This window comes from Urocitellus parryii, chromosome 3 (genome assembly GCF_045843805.1).
Source record: "Urocitellus parryii isolate mUroPar1 chromosome 3, mUroPar1.hap1, whole genome shotgun sequence".
NCBI lineage: Eukaryota > Metazoa > Chordata > Mammalia > Rodentia > Sciuridae > Urocitellus > Urocitellus parryii.
In genome coordinates, this window is record NC_135533.1 from 217,153,807 (window position 1) to 217,171,517 (window position 17,711).

At 66.0% G+C, this 17,711-nt stretch overlaps 1 protein-coding gene across 4 annotated transcripts in view; it reads right to left on the reverse strand.

The window, feature by feature from the left end:
* Positions 1–11,549: 11,549 nt before the first annotated feature.
* Kdm4b (lysine demethylase 4B) overlaps positions 11,550–17,711 on the reverse strand; it is a 110,281-nt gene continuing 104,119 nt past the window's right edge. For 2 of the 4 annotated variants that reach the window (XM_026404320.2, XM_077796614.1), the window contains 5 exons: positions 17,463–17,648; positions 17,220–17,384; positions 16,796–16,915; positions 13,772–13,864; positions 11,550–13,206 (listed from right to left, as the gene is read on the reverse strand). In XM_026404320.2, coding sequence (XP_026260105.2) covers positions 13,027–13,206; positions 13,772–13,864; positions 16,796–16,915; positions 17,220–17,384; positions 17,463–17,648 — 744 coding nt within the window. In that variant the 3' untranslated portion in view covers positions 11,550–13,026. Of the gene's footprint in view, positions 13,207–13,771; positions 13,865–16,795; positions 16,916–17,219; positions 17,649–17,711 lie in introns of all 4 variants that reach the window. The other 2 variants (XM_026404317.2, XM_077796613.1) reach the window with 1 other exon arrangement.

The following is a 17,711-nucleotide window of genomic DNA, read 5'->3' on the forward strand; positions in this document are numbered from 1 at the left end:
TTTTTTTTTTAATATACACATATTGTCTTAGTTGTTGATAGACCTTTATTTTATTCGTATGTGGTGCCTCACAGGGCTTCACACAGGCCAGGCAAGTGCACTACCGCTCAGCCCCAGCCCCAGCCCTGGTTCAGTTTTTAAAGAGCTACAAAAGAAGAGAATAAATTCCAATAGGACAGATGAAAGTGGCACGAGCTGGGCATTTTTGAGGTGGTTTTTGAGCCCTAACGAAATAACTTTCTTTGAGAACACCAAAGAGATGAATCTTACAATCAAGAATGATGCAAATAAACATCACCAAAAAGCGTGGGAGAGGCACATTCACTGGAGGTGGGTTTTCTTCTTGTGTGAGATGTGCGCTGAGGGAGAAGTCCTCTGTCTGTCTCCTGCTGGGACCCAGGGGAAAACGAGGGGGAGGGACCACGAGGGATGACTGCAACCTCGGGATCTGAGTGCACAAAGGAGAGGGGAGGAGACTCGATGACGGAAATACAGCCCGGCCACGCCTGTCCTGCCTGGACTGTCCAGGCCTCCTGCCACGGGTGCTCTGCCTGAGGGACTCCGGCTCCACCCGGAGGCCACACTGAAGCCCCTTCTCTGGTACCTGATTCTCGGGCCCGTCTTTCTAGCAAACTCCAAGCCACTGGGGCTGAAGTAGTAAACAGGTCTGCTCTGCCCTCTCTGGAACAGGGAGAGGACCGTGGGTGGGTGCAAATGTGATTTGGAGATGCTCAGGGCTCTGGTGGGGGCAGGTGATGGTTGATGGGATCTCGGGAGAAGGGTCCCCTGAAGAACCGTGTCACCCCACAGACGTGACCTCGCCAGTTGCCTTGGCCACCCCTCAGGTACATAAAACCCACCCTTGTTTATTGAGCACTTATTATATGCTGGGCTCACAGAGTCTCATTGAGTCCTTAAAGCAGTCCACCATTGGACAGAGCAGGCTCAAAGAGACCGGCTCTTGCCCAAGAACATCCAGATGGTAAGTCGTGGACCCTGCACTTGGGACCAGGCCTTTCTTCCTTCTCAACCTTGGTGAGGGGGTTCAGGGCACCGGTGAGCTCTGGCCACCCACTGCCAGCACTGGCCCCACTTGGAAGCCAGACTGGGAGACCTGAAGTCGGGAACAAGAACCAGCCACATGCCAACAATGTGCCCCAGGCCGTAGGTGGTGCTGAGGGTCAAACCCAGGGCCTCACACAGGCAGCAAGTGCCCAGCTACACACACACACACACACACACACACACACTCTGCCCCCCCCACAGTACGGCTGTGAACACTTAAGGACACCCCCACAGGGGGACTGGGGACTCTTTCAGAAAGTAAGAGGCCAAGCAGACAGAATCCTAAAGACGACCCAATAGATACACTCAGGATCCTGTCACAAAAGCTGGCCACACAGTGGGCCACAGGTGGGCTCCACCTTGGCTTCACCCACAGCCGGGTGGGTTGGGCTCTGACGGCCGGCGACAGCTCTCCGGATCTCCAGGTTGGAATGTTCAGGGAGGTTCCTTAGCACAAACCCGACTCAGCAGGACCTGGAGTGATTGTTCCGATCCTGAAAGAACAGAACTGTCAGCCAGACCTCTGTGTCCAGCCAAGGCACCTGGGAGGCCCTGAGCAACTCAGAGAGACCCTGACCCTGAACAGAATACAAAGCAGGGCTGGGGGTGGGCTCAGTGGTCGAGGGCCCCCGAGTCCAATCCCCAGTGCACCCCCCAAAAAAAAAGAGACGCAGAGAGCGATGTCACAGTAGAACCTACACATTCCTAGTCATCAGATCCTCAACCAAGGGGCCAGAACACCCACCAGCCTTTCTAACAGACGGTGCTCTGAAAAGTGGCTCTCACAGGAGAGAAGGCCCGGCCCAGATCCTTCACCCTGCACAAGAGTCAGCTCCAGGTGGGTCAGACCAGAACTGCGACTCCTAGGAGGAGACTCACGGCCCACCCCAGCGCACAGCCCAGCGCAGACCTGCTCACGCTCGGGGAGTGGTGCCAAGAGTTGATGAGGGGACCCCATCCGAAAGCTCTGCCGGCGGTCAGCAAGGAGACCGTGAGGAGCGGAGGGAGAAGCTGAGGGTGGGAGCCGCGGCTGCGCCTCTGCTGGCGGCTGCTCCTCTGGCGGAGCATCGGTGTCTAGAACATACCAAGAACTCAAAAACTCCAACCGGAACTCAGATAACCAACTAGTAAAGGGGCAAAGTAACAAACAGCCGCTTCTCAAGATAAGAAATACAAATGGCCAACAAATACCGGAAAGAAATGTCCCAGGGTGCTGCTCCCGATTAACACTTGGAGGCCCCTTGAGGACCTCCCAGCAGGGAGTGCACACGACTATTACCGGTGGAATGTCATTTAGCAGTCGGAACAGCGCATGGGCCTCACCAGCGCATGGGCCTCACCAGTGGTGATCTCAGAACTCTGCTGATTTCAAAAACGTGGCACACGCCCTTGATCCCGGTGCCTCGGGAGGCTGAGGCCAGAGGACCTGCGTTCAACCCTGAGCGCGCAGACACTGACCACGGCCCCACACGCCCAGCCCCTTTATGTAATTGGTCTCGCCCAGTTGGCCAGGCCAGCCTCAAACTTGTGATCCTCCTGTGTCAGCCTCCTGTCTTCACTGCAAGGAGAGGTGAAGTCACCACACCTGTGGACGCTGTCCCAGACTTGCTATAGTTCCGTTAACGCCACTTTGACTTTTCTACTGGGTCAAGAGCATATCCAGTCACCCACCTTTCACTAACTGGCCGTAGTTACAGGATCAGCTTACACTACCACAGAGGAGACCCTGTGCGGTGACTCTGCCCCTGTGGGCTAAGGCACATGTCCTGGCACCTCCAAGGCTGGCTGGGCGAGGGCATCCAGCGGGTGAGGTGTGATCCACTCACCCTCAACTTTACATTTTCAACTGACCTCATCAGAGACTTAGGAGTATCCATGAAATAGTATACAGCAACAAAAGAGGCAGGCAATGACCCCCCAGCCCCCCTCCCACGCTGTTTGTCCAGGGACACGGCGCGGCCAGTGCTTGAGGTTGCCTGGGATCTGAGCGACCCCAGGGTTTGTTCTCTCCATGGGGCCGAGCCGCAGGACCCCTGCGACGGCCGGGAGCACCGCAGAGCCAGGGCCTTGTCACGGGGATCTCTCTACCGGCGTCAGGGAGGGGCTGCTCCGAGATTCGGCTCATGAATGGACGGTCCACCTCGTGGTCAGCCTGCCGGGGACACTGGCTTCAGCGGCAGGAGTCCTGGGTACGGCTCGGCCCCGGGGGACCCTGCCGGCGGCAGCACGATGGGGCCTGCGAGGCCCCCTGGTCCTCGCTGCGCTGGCCCCTGAGCAGCGATGCCCTCCCGCGGGTCCCTGTAGGTGCCCAGCGCCTGCTGCATGCAGCGGTCAGCGGGCGCCCCAGGGCCAGCAAGGTGTGGGGTGCACAGGGGCGGCCCGAACGGGAGTCCTGACCCGCCCAAGCCCCAGAGCCGTGGCCCCGGGCGCTGGGCGCTGCCGGTGGAGTCTGCTCCCGCGGGTTCCTTCAGCGGCACCGCGGGAACCGGCCGCCACCGCAAAGCAGAGGCGGCGCGGGGAAGGTGGGCTGGGAGGCCAGACCCGCGCCCCTCGGGAGGGCTTCCTGGAGGGGAGCCTGACGGGGTGGGGGCGCAGCAGGGGCGAGGCCGCTAGTGGGGACAGCGCCTCGGAGGCGTCAGGTGCGGGGAACCCAGGCCCTGAGCCTCGGCGGCCCACCCGACGACATGGTCCCTGGCCCCGGGGCCTCAGCACGTGACCAATAGACCCGGTGCTGCGGGCCACGTGGGCGAGGACAAGTCCAGGGAGAGGCCTGGAAGAAGCCCCCGGTCACGCCCCCCGGTCACGCCCCCAGCCACGCCCCCGGCGCTCTGCAGCCAAGACTGCCAATCACAGGCTGCCCCGCTCCTGGTGGGGCGGGGCGTGCGGCTCAACCCCACCTGCTCCTTCTCAGGGCGTCCTGGAACCCTCCCAAGTAAAGTCCCTGTCTCCAAGTCCTTGTTTGAGGGTCCTCTTTGGTGGAGCCCGAGCCAACGTCAACCGTAAAATCCCGCAGAAATGACGGCTCCAACCAGGTGAACAGAATCTGCAGGCAGCCATCCTGGGCTGGTTGGCTCTTCATGGCCAGCAAGGGCTCTTCCTCTTCTTTGTCCACCACCCAAAGAATGTGGCCTGCTTCCTCCAAGGCGGCTGCCACAGTTCCAGCCATGATGCCTGAATTCCAGGCAGCAGACAGGAGACAGGAAGAAAGAAAAAAAATGATGCAGCTTTGACCTGCTTCAGCTTCCTTTAAAGGAGGCGCCGTGGGCTGTGATTTCAGTGTCTCAGGAGGCTGAGGGGGCAGGATCCCAAGTTCAAGGCCAGCCTCAGCAACTTATCAAGGCCCTATTTCAACATTAAAAGTCAGCGAAGTGGGAGTGTGGCTCGGGCACAGAGCATTTGCCCAGCCTGCAGGGGACCCTGGCCTCCATGCCCAGCACCAAACAAAAGAAAGTGAAAAGCTAGAAACACAGGAAGGCGGCGTCGAGTTCAAGGACAGAACAGACCACTCCGCGCCTGGCCTCCGTGTCCCCTGCTGCTGGTGGGCAGCCACCACGGGCCTCCTTCGAAGTTGTCCCTGGTTCTCAGGGAGCTGAAGCCAGCTGGGAGGGCTGGTCCCCCGTGCTCCCCGGCCCTCCGCCCCTCCCCCGTCTTCAAGCCAGAGGGGCTGGGGGCCTCTCCCGACCCGGGTCCCCTGGGAATCGAGGCGACTCTGAGTGTTGTGCCCACATGACCGGAGACTCTCAGCTTCGAGCCCAAACGACTGGTGGCCGCCCCGACCGCGACCTCAGTCCCCTTCGCCTGTGTCTTCCCTGCCCACAGGCTCCAGAGCGGGCGGTCACCTTCCTGCGCCAGGAGCGAGGTCAGCTGAGAGGGACACAGCAGGCTCCCCGGCCTCGGGCCTGTTCCCGTGGTCAGGGCAGGTGTAGATGATCCCGGACGCTGACGGTCAGCCGCCCTCCTCCAGACAAAGCAGGCCACCAAAGCAGAGATCAGGGGTCGCTGCCACCCACCAGGGTGGCCGTGGAGGGCGCTGGCCCCGCAGCGCAGCCCAGCAGAACCTGGGCCCGGGATCCGCCTGGCAGGTCCGCTGCCCGCGAAGCCTCGGTTCTGGAAGCGGCCAGAGTGCAGCGCCCGGCGTCCTGCAGGGCGAGCGGCCGGGTGACCTGCTGGACCGTCGCTCAGCAAAGCCAGGAACCCACGTGCATCGCGAGGCGAGGCGAGCCGGCGGACCCCGTGCCACGAGGGCAGCAACCGAGGGTCCGGAGGGGACGCTTCGCAGCCCAGCCTCCGCCCTCCCCTGCACTGGCTGGGCGCGGCCGGCTCCTGGGTCCCATGAACCCCCGGCCAGGAGGACCCCAGCTCCAGGGGGAGGCCAGGCAAGACCCGGGGCACCCAGCCGCCCGGCAGGACACCCCTGTGAAGTCTGCGGCCGCCTGAGGCCAGGACCCCCGGCTGAGGGCGCACAGCACGACGGCCAGCGGGAAGACCCTGCGATCCAGGAACGCCACCCGGCCATCCCCCCGAGGGACAGAAATGTGTGTCCACTGAAGTTCTACTCACAGTGTCCCCTGCCACTCCCTTCCCCGTGGGCCAGCGGAGGCCACCCGCGCCCCCACAGGTGAATGGTTCCGCAGGGGCAGCCCTTCCCTGCCAGGAGGGCGCCAAGGGAGGGACAGCTGCCTCCTTGCTTCTTGCTCTGAGCGCAGCCTGGCGACGCTGGCCTCCAGCTGGACATCCTTCTGCTGCGGCTGCCAGTGGCCAGGAGGGCAGGCACGGCCAGTCGCCGGCCCCAGGACGTTGTCGAAGGAGCAAAACTACGGAGCGGGGAAGAGGGTGGCCCTGGGCGGCCCTGGGCAGCGTGGGTGGGCAGCGATGGGCCCTGCTGGGGCACCAGGCTCCGGCCCATGACACGGTCCCCAGCACTAGGTGTAGGCACCTGCGGGGGTCTCCTGGTCATGACAGTGCACTTGGTCACCTACAGTCATACTCACACTCGCACGCTCACACTCACACGCTCACACTCACACATACACACTTGCACTTGCACTCACACACTCACACTCATACTCGCACACTCACACACACACTCACACATACACACTTGCACTCACACACTCACACTCATACTCGCACACTCACACACACTCACACTCACACATACACACTTGCACTTGCACTCACACACTCGTACTCGCACACTCACACACACTCGCACACTCACACACACACACACACACTCACACATACACACTTGCACTTGCACTCACACACTCGTACTCGCACACTCACACACACACTCACACATACACACTTGCACTTGCACTCACACACTCGTACTCGCACACTCACACACACTCGCACACTCACACTCGCACACACAGACACTCACACACTCACACTCACACACTCACACTTTCACTCACACACTCGCACACTCACACACTCACACTCGCACTCACACACTCACACTCGCACAATCACACTTGCACACTCACACTCGCACACACAGGCAGTCCCAGAGGTCCTGGGGAGTGGGCAGGGAAGGCCTCCCGGAGGAGGAGACCCCCAAGCAGCTTGCTGGAGGGGGACGGGAGGGCCAGGCCTGGCTCCCGGGCTGAGGGGCAGTGGTGGAGGCTGAGGGGGAGCCTGGAGCCCCTGGGCCCTGCCCGGGAGGCAGAGAGGACCCTCAGGACGGCGCTGGCCCTGCTGCCCTCCTCAGAGCCCACAGCTTCGCCCTGGGGCTGGCGGGACGCGGAGGGCTGAGCACGGTGCCCAGCTGTGGCCGCCCCTCCCCCGGCTTCCCGGGCGCGTCCCTCCTCCCCCTGCCCAGCTGGGCAGCCATCCAGGGTCCAGGGGCCCTCCCCGGGCTCCCCCACTGGCCGTGTGGGCTGAGGGCATCTGGTCCGTTGCGCTCAACCTGGGGCCCTGTGGGCGGAGGGGACAGCCAGGACCTCAGGTTCCTAAGGAGCGTCCAGCAGGGGTGTCCTCAGGTGGGCAGGAGGGGGCCCCGCTGTGCGTCCTGATGGCAGCCGTCACCACCCTGAGCCCCGCAGCCCGGGGGGCTGGAGCTGGACGGGGCCTGGCCACGGTGCCACGGGAAGCTGGCCGCCCCAGACAGCTCCTGGTGGCCCCCACTGCTGTCCCCCAGGGCGGTGAGGGCGGGAAAGAAGGGCTGCGGTCAGACAGTGGTGGAGGCCATCGGATCCACGGAGCTGCCTTGGAGCAGCCTGACTAGGGTCCCCAGGGCCACCTGGGCCACCGCAGGGGAGGAGGAGCCAGGGCCCGGCTGCTCCCTCTGTCCCCAGCTCCCCCCACCCCGCCCCCGCTCTTTCCCCCTCCCCCCGCTGTCCCCCGCTCTGCTCCCCCAACCCCGGCTCCCCCCAACCCCGGCTCCCCACGACCCCGGCTCCCCGTGTCCCCGGCTCCCCGAGTCCCCGGCTCCCCGAGTCCCCGGCTCCCCACGCCGCGGACGCAGAAACCCCTGCCCAGTTCTCGGGGTCCTCTACACCTGGAGGAGACACCCTGGTCCTGAAGGTCACATCACACAGGTCGGACGCCGCCCGCTGACAGCCCTGCCCACTCTGAGGGCTTCCGTGTGTGAGCCCGATTCTCTGTCCAGGGACGTCAGGCCCCAGACTGCACACCAAGAACAACGCCCTGCAGCTCTCTTGGCCTCTCTCGTGATGGTAGAATGGCTGCTGTGCCTCCAGCCACAGCATCCACATTCCAGAGGAGAAAGGAGGAAGAGGGGTGGAGAAGCGGTGGTGTGTGCTGATTGTTTCTTTCATAAGGAAATAAAAACCTTCCCTGAGCCACCGGCCACCTGTCTCAGTGCTCAGAGCCACGTCCTGGGACCTCCTGTGTGAGGTCCTGCCCGTCCCCAGTCCCTCTCGCTGCCTTGCCTGGTGGGTCACAGCCTCGTGGCCTGGGGACGGGCAGCTGCTCCTTCCCGCTGCCTCCGCCGAGAGGACGCAGCCCCGAGGTTGAGTTTGGCCTCCCCTGCTGAGAGCCACAGCCGAGTCTGTATGGCCCCTGGCATTTTGCCAATAGTATTGATTGACAGGCAAGGCGTTAATATCCGCCTCTGCCGCTACTTTTGAGTTCTAGCGCTAATTTTGAGTTCTCGCGCTATTTTTAGTTCTCACGGGGATTCCCCGGGAGTTCCCATTGGTTGTCGAAGGGCAGGAGGAGGGATTTCCCGGAGAGATATTTCCGGCTGGGGGTTCCTGGAGGAGCCTCGTGGCTTTTCCGGAGGATTCCCCGGGAGCGTGTGTGAGGTTTCTTTCTTGCAGTAAAAAAATAAAGTCTGTTCTTGCTTCAGTGGCTCGTGATTTGTGCCCAGCCAGACTGCGGCACTCCCCACCCCCGGCCTCCCCAGGGCCGCCCAAGCTCCCGCGCTGCCAGGGCAGCCACGGCCGGGGTCAGCACTCCCCGGGCCTGGACCCCAGTCCTCTGCCCTCGCTGTGGCCTGACTGTCCAGAGCCTGTGCCCGGGGACTCGGCCCGCGAGGGTGTGGGGCGCGGCGGGGGCAGGAGGTGCCCTGCCAGCCCTGACCCGCCCCCGGGAGCCCCCTGCCGTGGACTCTCCAGAAGCACAGATGGACCCTGCTGTGCCACGCTGTGTCCACCACTCTGACAGGCACCTGAGACGCGGCTGGGCTGGCCGACCGGGGCCCACCCACAGCTGTCCAGCGGGAGCAAGGGGGCGTCCGGAAGGAGGGAGGCAGAGGGTGGGCTGGGGTCCCCCAGGCCCCTCCAGGGACAGCGCCCAGTGACCGCAGGTGTCCTACCTCCCACACACCCTCCCAAGGACGCACCCTGCGCCTCCAGCCTTGGGGACAGCCGCGACTGCCTGACGGCTTGGCAGCCCAGGTGACCCACAGGGCCCACGTGCCACGGCTGGCCCACGGGACCCGAGCCTGATACACCTGTCCCCCTCGGAACCCCGGGGACCTTGGGGCTCTGCCTCTGGCAGACACGCTGCCTGGCCACGCCCAGCCTCACCTGTGGGAGTCCACCTGGAGCGCGCAGACGGCCACCCGTGAGGGCCTCCGAGCGGCCGAGGCTCTGACCCAAGTCCTCTGTCCTCGCTGTGGTCTGACCTGTCCAGAGCCCTGAGTCTGGCCTCCCACCGCCCAGGTCCGGACAGCGCCTGGCCTGATCCCAGCCGCCCGGGGTGGTCTGCGCTGTGGGTAGTTTGGGGGTCCCGTTTCCTGCTGGCTTCCCAGGGTGACGCGAGTGCCTCTGGGTGGATTTCAATGAGTTATCTTTGGGGACACGTGAAATGGGACCATGATCCAGCCGGGCGCGGTGGCCACGCCTGTCATCCCAGTGGCTTGGGAGGCTGAGGCAGGAGGATTGCCAGGTTGAGGCCAGCCTGGGCAACCCAGGAGGCCCTCACGAGGCGGGAGGCTCAGTCTGTAAATAAGACGTGCAAAGGGGCTGGGGCCGGCTCAGCGCCAGGCGCCGGGTTCCCCTCGGGTGAGAGTCAGACACACCCACCGCCCCACTCCTGCAGGCCGTCCCTGTCCTCTCAGTCCCTCGTGTCCCCTCCCTGCCTCTCCTTCCTCCTCCCCCTATTGGGAGCAGGTGACAGGGTCATGTGACAGGTTCCCTGGAGGTGACCCCACGTTGCCCGGCCCGGCAGCCTGCCCGCTCTGCTCCTGCAGGGCTCTGGCGCCGCGTGGCCAGCGGTGTCTCGCCCCTCCCCGGCAGGGAGCACTGGCCTCCGACTCGCGGCTGCACCGCCCTCTGTCCGTCCACTGGTGACAGGCGCCAGGTGGTGCCCAGCTCCGAGTCGTGGTGGATGACGGTGCTCTGCCCAGGAAGCCTGAGCGCGGGAGTCGTGCAACTCTGACGGCGCTCTGCCGCTGCCCGCCTCCTCCCGTGTCCGGAGCGCCTGGTGGCATGACGTGGTGTCTGTCCTGTCCCCTAGGCGAGGGCTCTGTGGGTACCTAGGGCCACCGCTCAGGGCCACCGCTCGGCCACCGCTGCGGGGTTGTGGCTTGGACGTGTGAGCCACCCATGCCCACCCCAGCCTGAGCCACCCACGGGTGACCTGCAGGTCCTCCCGATGGCTCCCCACCGCGTCCCACTCAAGAGGCTGACCCCGCTGCCATGGGTCCCACCTTCGCCCTGCTGGGACGCAGTGAGGGGCAGCTGGGGACCAGGCAGGGCACAGGGCCACCGGGCCTCCCAGTGACTTCACTGGTGGTCCCCCAAGGCCCCGTCCACGTCTGCAGGGTAACGTCACTGGACAGAGGTCTCTGAGATGAGGCCAAGCTGGGTTGCCTGGGTGGACCTGACCCAGTGACCACTGCCCGTACGTGGGACGCTCAGAGTGGCAGGGCGGTGACCGCTGGATGGCGTGGCCACGGCCAAGGAGAGGCAGGAGGGCCCCTGGAGCCTTGGTCTCAACTGTGGCCTCCGGAGCCGGGGGTGGGGGTGGCCAGCGGTGGCACTGGGCTCCCCGGTGGGACCGGGCCCTGGGAGGTGCGTCCCACAGTGGCAGCTGTGCCCACTCTTCCCCACCCCTCCCTGTCACCCTCAGGCTGCGGTGGCAGAGGTGACCCTTCTCCACCAACAGGCCAAGTGCTCAGGGAGCTCTGCCCTCGCGGGCCCTGAGGCGCGTCCCCAGGCGAAAGCGGGCGCCTTTGGGACATTGTCTGCCTCCTGGTTTAGGGGCTGTGACTCCGGGTCCCCAGAGCAGCCTGGGGTGGGTGGGAAGGACACCTTCAGGCAGGACGGCCAGGACGCGGAGGGACAGGGGACCTCAAGACTCAGCACCATGCAGGGTGAGGGGCGCAAATCGCAGCGGGGGCCAAGTCCACTGTCCTTCCCTGCCCGGGCCAGCAGCCGCCAACAGGGGAGGCCAGGCGTGCAGGGACAGCTGCCAGGGCAGGACACTGACCCTCTCAGGCCTGAGGGTGGGGACGCCTCCAGTGGACAGATGGATGGACAGATGGGTGGAGAGCACCTGGCCACAGCTGGGGCCTGGAGACACCAGGAGGGTGTGGTCCCTGAGGGGCCGCCTCCCCGGGGACAGTGGCATGGGACGGGCAGTGTTCTGCAGCGGGTGGGACACCACCCAGGGTGCAGCCGCCACATGCAGAGCGCGTGGGGGACAGCGCAGGGGCGGCCTGGCTCTGGGAGGACAGGGACCCCACGGCCCGAGCCTCTGTCACACCACGTGGACGGGTGCCAGAGGGGACCGACTCAGAGAGTGGCGGGGTCCATGCCTGGCCAGGGCTGAGAGCCCTGTCCCCGAGACACCCACCCACCACGGTGGCCCCAGGCTGGAAGGGGCCTCTGGGTCCTGTGGGGAGGCCGCTGGTCTTTCAGAGGACGCGCTGCTTTGGCCCCCCAGCCACGCAGCCTCCCTGTGGCGGGGCGGGGACAATCTGTTAGGGACACTGCAGCCCACCCTGCGGGCACCCTCCAGGTGACCGCCAGCCAGAAAGGAAGACGCGGACGGCGGACGTTGGAGTGAGCCTTTAATTCATTTGAACCTAGAGCAGGAAGTTAGGCCAAATACAGCGCGTCCGACATCTCGGCGGGGCCCTGGGTCCCGCGTGCGCAGGAGCTGTGCGACCCGCCTGCCGCTCGGGGCCACCACAGTCCTCCAGGGAGGCTGGAGCTGTCCCCAGGCCCTGGCCCCGCCCACTCCATACAATATAAATAGCATCTTGACCCACACGGGGACACAGGGACATGGGGACATGGGCGGCTGCTGCATGCAGAGGGTGCCCCTGGGCCACCGCACGCCCTGCCACCTCGGGTCGCCCGGGCCACCCAGGCCTGGCGGCCACCTCCCTCAGACTCCCTCTGCCTGGCCACACAGGACACTTGGAAAACTCTTCTTTATGCAGGCCGACCAGCCCTCAGCCCCTCCCTGGGGACAGGGGACGGCCAGGATGGAGAAGGCCGGGGGTGCGGGGCGGACACAGGTCAGGCCGGGCACTCCTCAGCCCACCCGGCGGCTCCCCATGGTCTCTCTGCGAGCCCAGGCAGGACGCACCTGCTCCTCCTCGGCCACACAGACCCACAGGTCCCTCTCCGAGGACATGGGACAGTGGGAGAGGAGGGTCCCAGGGGTCCTCGACACACAGGGCGGGCAGACAGTCGGGCTGGCCCCTGCAGCGCTGGACTCGCCCTGCACCCCCACGTCCACTAGGGGCCTCGCTGCGGAGGAGCGGGCAGCCCAGCCATGCTCACGGGAAGGGGCCCTCACGCCGGCCTGGGGACAGCCAGCCTGGGGACGGCCAGCCTGGGGGCGCTCCAACACTGCTCCTTGCCGGGCAGCGACCCTCCTGGAGAGGCCGTGGGTCCCAGAGGTCTGCGCAGAAGGACGGGCTGGGCCTGCGGCTCCAGGCGCAGAGGGGGAGGCCTGGCCACCCGTCAGGGAGCCCCAGCCAGTGGGTCCCGGCTGTCACCGCGTCCTGCCCTTCCGGGTGCCCTCCCTCCTGCGCAGTGGACAGGTGACATCTCAAAACAACACAAACAGAAACAATGGTGCCAAGGTGGCTTCTGGCTCTCAGCGCGGTCGGTTTTGCGAAAGAGAACGTGTCTGTCTCTCCGTCCTGTTGGTGGAGCCACAGACCTGAGAGGCGTGGCCGGCGGCCGTCCCTCTCTGGCCCTGACCAGGTGTCGCGGGGACCGCGGGCGGCCCTGTACAGTCGCGTGGCTGCTCAGCAGCAGTGCGTAGCACCTTGGAGAACGGGGCTCGCGGCGAGCCCCAGGCGTCCCGTGGGCGGCGCCAGCCACGGCCTCCCCAGCCCGCTGGCCCTGCTCCCTGAGTCCAGGCCGCATTGGCGTCCTGCTCGCTCCTGTCGCCCTGGAGGGGCACCTGTGGCGCAGAGGTGGCCTCTCGGCTGGGAGGCGAGGACAGGAATCCACAGCGAGCAGACGCCCAGGCCCACCGTGTCCGCCGCGCTGGGCTGAGGGTGGTTCGGCGGCCGCTGTCCTAGAAGGGGGCCCCGGGCCGGCCCCGCGCCTGCAGCAGGCTCTCCACGAAGGCCAGGTAGTCTGGGCTGCGTCCGGGGTCCTCGGTGGCGGTAAGCGGGGTGCCCACCCGCGGGCGTTTGGCGGCCTTCACCTCCTCGGCCGAGAAGGCAGGTCCCTGCGGCGCCCCGGTGCTGAGCGACTGCGGAGGCCAGAGCGCACCACGGTGAGCGTGCGCGGGGCCAGGCCTGGGAGCCGCCCTCCTCGGCCAGTGGCCACCTGCAGGAACCCTGGACCTCGAGTGGGCAGCCCCACCCCCACCCCAGCCAGTGGCCCTGACAGTCCACCTGCCGGGCAGTTCTGTCCAGCTGTGCCGAGGGAGGGCCATCCCACACCCCGCCTGCCCTGGGCCCCTGGGCCTTTGTGCTAGGAGAGGAGCCCAGCAAGCCGTGCGTGCCAGCTGCTGTCCCTGCCACCTGCAGGGCCAGTGCCTGCTCAGGAGGAGCCAGCTCTGGACAGCATTTCCTGAAGCGGCCAAGCGGGCGCTCAGGCTCTGCTCCCAGGCCCTGGGGAGGGCACTCGCGGGCTGCGGCCTCACAGCCCGACCCCTGCCCAGCCCTGGCAGTAAGGGCGGCCAGCGGCGCCCCTTCCCCTCAACAGGCTTGTGCCCCGGGGCCCGGACCCAGCTGCCCTCCTGCTGGGGAACAGCCAGGCGGGCCAAGGGGCACCTCTGCCCCAGGATGGCACCTCGCCCGGCCGCCACTCACCAGCCGCGAGCGCACCCTCTTGGGGAGCTCCTCCTCCAGGGTGAAGAGGTCCGCGCGCTTCACGGTCAGCTGGGAGCCATCCTCAAACTCCACCTGGGGGTCACACAGGCCTCAGGGCGCTGACCCCGGCAGCCAGCCACCCTGAGGCCACAGGAGGCCAGCCAAGGCAGAGCCCCGCCCACCGCGCCTGCCGGGAGCCGCAGGGAGTGGCCCAGGGCTGTCCTCCGGGTCCTGCTGGAGGGGCAGCAGCAGCTGAGGGCAGCAGGGGCTGGCGCAGGCTCCGTGGGGGGACCCAGGCTGCGTCCCCCTCACCTCAGGCTCCACAGGGGGTGACAGATGGCAAAGACTGGCTCCCTGCAGACTTGGCTGTGGGCAGGGTGACCGCTGGGTGGACCCAGCCTGGTTCCCGGGGCCAGGAGGCGTGCGGAACTCGTGTGGGACTTCCTTAGCTCAGGGCGGCGGCGGCCCATCCCCTGCCCAGGGCTCCTTGCTTCAGGGGTGGGTGCCCATGGTGACCACAGAGGCAGGTGCTGGGGCTCGGGGAAGGGAGCCCACTCAGGGCAGCCGAGGAGGGCGCCCCTCAGGGTCAAGCCCAGCAGCCGCCCCCCGGGGGCAGAAGGCTCTGGCTGCAGAGCCCTCACACTCAGTGCCTGTCACTCAGGAGCCTGTCACTCGGGGACTGGGGCACCGACGGCTGCAGGCTGGTGCCAAGGTGCGGGGGGCAGAGCTGCCTGAGCTGGTCTTGCCCGGGTCCTGGGGGGCAGCGAGGCCCTCGGGTCTGTGTGGAGTCCCAGAGCCTCTTCCGGCGCGGGTGGAAAAAGGGACCAAGCCGCCCCTTCCCTGCCCTTCCCTCCGTGGGGGGACTGGGGAGGGGGCCGCAGAGCCCCGCGGAGCCCGCCCCGGCCTTGGCGACCAATCACAGCCCACAGGCGGCTCGGGGCACCAGGGCTGAGCTCTGGGTGGGGAGACGCTGGGGCTTCCAGGTCAGGGGTGGGCAGGGGACGACACCCTGCAGGGCACACACGCCTCTGCCCCCTCCAGGGCTCCCAGGAGACACCGGTGACCACCTCGTTGTGGAGTGCGGGGGACGCAGCACTGGCTGGGCTGCAGGAGACCTCCTGGAGTCTGCAGGACCCCCGACTCAGCCCCACTCTCCCAGGGCCGGGGTTCGGGCGGCAGTGTTGGGGACATGGGGGATGGCCGAGACGGGGAGCCGTGCCTGCTGTGCGCTCCCCGCCCTCCTGGGCGCCAGCCCAGCTGCCCTGCAGACCAGGCCCGTGCCCCCTGAGCTGCGCCAGCCTGCTCTTCCCCAGGGGAGCCCTGGGGGCTCGCGTCCCACTCACACGTGGAGCAGTAGTCCCCTGCAGAGCCACCCGGAAAGGCGCGAGTCCAGAGGTCCCCTCCCCGTGTGGGGACCAGCAGCCTGTGGCAGTCTGCAGACACTCCCAACATGAAGAGCCTGGGCCCAGATCCCAACCTCAGCCCGCGTCACCAAGAGCTGGAGCGCGGCGCCCTGGAGGTGAGGTGAGGGTGGCTGTGGGGACCCTGGGCGCCCCCTGCTCCTTGCTGGACAGGCTCTGCATGGAGTGTCCACCCCAGCACAGTGCCCAGTGCTGCGGGAAGTGTGAGTGGCATGCCCCAGGCCCTGTGCAGGACACTGCCTGCTCCTGGTGAGGAGGCCCGGGGCTGGTCCTGACCCTGTCAGGCCCCACTCCAGGCGGGATGCGAGGCCCAGCCCCACACAGGACTCCCCTCTCCAGCACCCACAGGCGTGGGCAGGACTCCCCTCTCCGGCACCCACAGGCGTGGGCAGGACTCCCCTCTCCGGCACCCACAGGCGTGGCCAGGCTTGACTTCCCACAGCCAGAAAGAGCCACCAGGTAGGGGGCTGGGGCACTGTCGAGGTTCCTCTGCCTGCACTGGCATGGACGGGCTCAGGTTGACCCAACCCCACTGGCCCTGGGTCTACTCAAGCCAACCAGGATGCCCAGCGGGTGGCTGGCAGACCCGAGGCGGCTTTGCAGATCTGGGCTGGGACTCTCCCGGGCCTCTGGTGGCTGGTGCAGGCCTAGGAGGGGCCACTGTGCCCCTGTGGCTGGAAAGCACCTGCTTTGAGCCCCAGGCTCGGGGTGTGGCCATGTCGCTGCGAGAGGCCAGAAAGGAAAACCCAGTGAGGCTGAGTGTGGTGCCTGGCGGGGCCAGACCTGAACAGGGCCAGGGCCAGGGCGAGCCACAGGTCCCAGGCCCTTGGGCACACTGGGACTCTAGTTCTAGTTCCAAATGCAGTGACATCTCGGGGCCATCTGTGGGGGCTGCACTTTCTTCCTCCATTTCTCTATTTTTTTGTACTGGGAACGGACCCAGGGACTGCACCAAGCTGCACCCCCAGATGTTTAACTTTCTCTTGGTGACAGGGTCTCACTAAGTGGCCCTAGTGGCTGTGATGACAGGCTGCCACTCTCTTTTTAACCCCAACTCAAAGGCCAGCGGAGAGTCTGGCTGAGAGACAAGGGGGTCAGGAAGCCCTGCCTGCGGCTGCGTGACCCACGGGACCCCAGGGCAGCACTGACGCAGCGCCCTGGTGGGGGGCGGGGCAGGGAAAAGCAGACCCAGGAGCCCAGCGGCGGACAGCTGTGCTGCAGAACAGGGGCTCGTCCTGAAATCACACTTTTAAAGAGTTTCCTTCCGTCATCATCCGGAGCCCCCAGCCCCCAGGAGGCAGGCCAAGGGCACAGGGGAGCTGCGGGCGACTCTGCCCAGCGCAGAGCAACCACCAGACAGTGGGGCTGGGGGCGGGGCTCCGCGGGCTGGGGGCGGGGCTCCGTGGCGGAGCCTAGTGTGCAAGGCAGTGGCGCGCCTCTTAGCCCCTCCTGTAAGTGCACAAAGGTCCATCCACAACTTAAAAGAAAAACAAGACCAACCAGCCCCGCGCTTCCGTCAGGTGGCGGGAGGGGGCACCAGCAAGCCTGGCACGCTGCTGGGGAAGGGCGTGAAGCTTTGCAGGGCCACAGGAGTCCTGCTCACCTGATAGATGTGACTGGTAATGGAGGAGATGAACCTGGCCTTGTAGAGGTTGCCGTCCGTCCACCGGAGCTCCACCAACTCGCCCTCGGGAGGGGGCCCCAGCCGCAAGCAGTCTCTACTCTGCAGACAGAGCACAAGTCCAGGGAGGCCCCTCTGTGCACCCAGCTCTGCGTGTGGCTTCAGGTTCCTCTGTCCCTTGGCCCAGAAGGGGGCGGGGTGTGGGGTGAGGGTGGGGGTGACTGCAGGGACAGGGACGCCGGGTGGGTGCGCAGCGGAGTGCGCCCTCCCCGGGCTCACGTGGGCAAGTGCTTTCTGCAGTTTGGGTGGGAACAGCTTTCCCTGCGAGGCTGAGGGCTGGAGGGGCTCCCTGACCGGGGTCTCCACCCCCGGCCTGTGCCTTCACCCTCCCGGCCCCCCGGCTCACAGTGATGCTCTCGGGGTACAGGTTGTCGCTGTAGGAGCCGTCATCGAAGTTCACTTCGTAGAAGGTCTGCGTGGTGCTGCCGATGACGCGGCAGCGGTAGTAGAGCCCGTTGCGGTTCTTGGTGATGACCACCTGGCCTAAGGACACGGCCCTCAGGAGCTGGACCTGGGAGGGCGGGGGGCGGCTGTCAGCGGGGAGGGGATGAAGGGCGGTGGGCCGGGGCAGGACAGGCAGGGCCCTTACAGCGTGTCCCCCAGACTTGTGCTTGAGGCAGGTGATGGACACCACATAGGGCCAGTCGTCCGGCTCCATGAGGACCCCGGCGGCGTGGGCGCAGGTCACGTGGAAGGACGTGGAGCAGTGCTCGTAGGAGCACTGGATGCAGGCCCCCGACACCTTCTTCATCCTCTTCCGGCAGTACACACATTTCTGGGGGTCACGGGTAGAAAATGAGGCTCTAGCTGGGACCTCCCGCTTCCCAGGGGGAAGCCC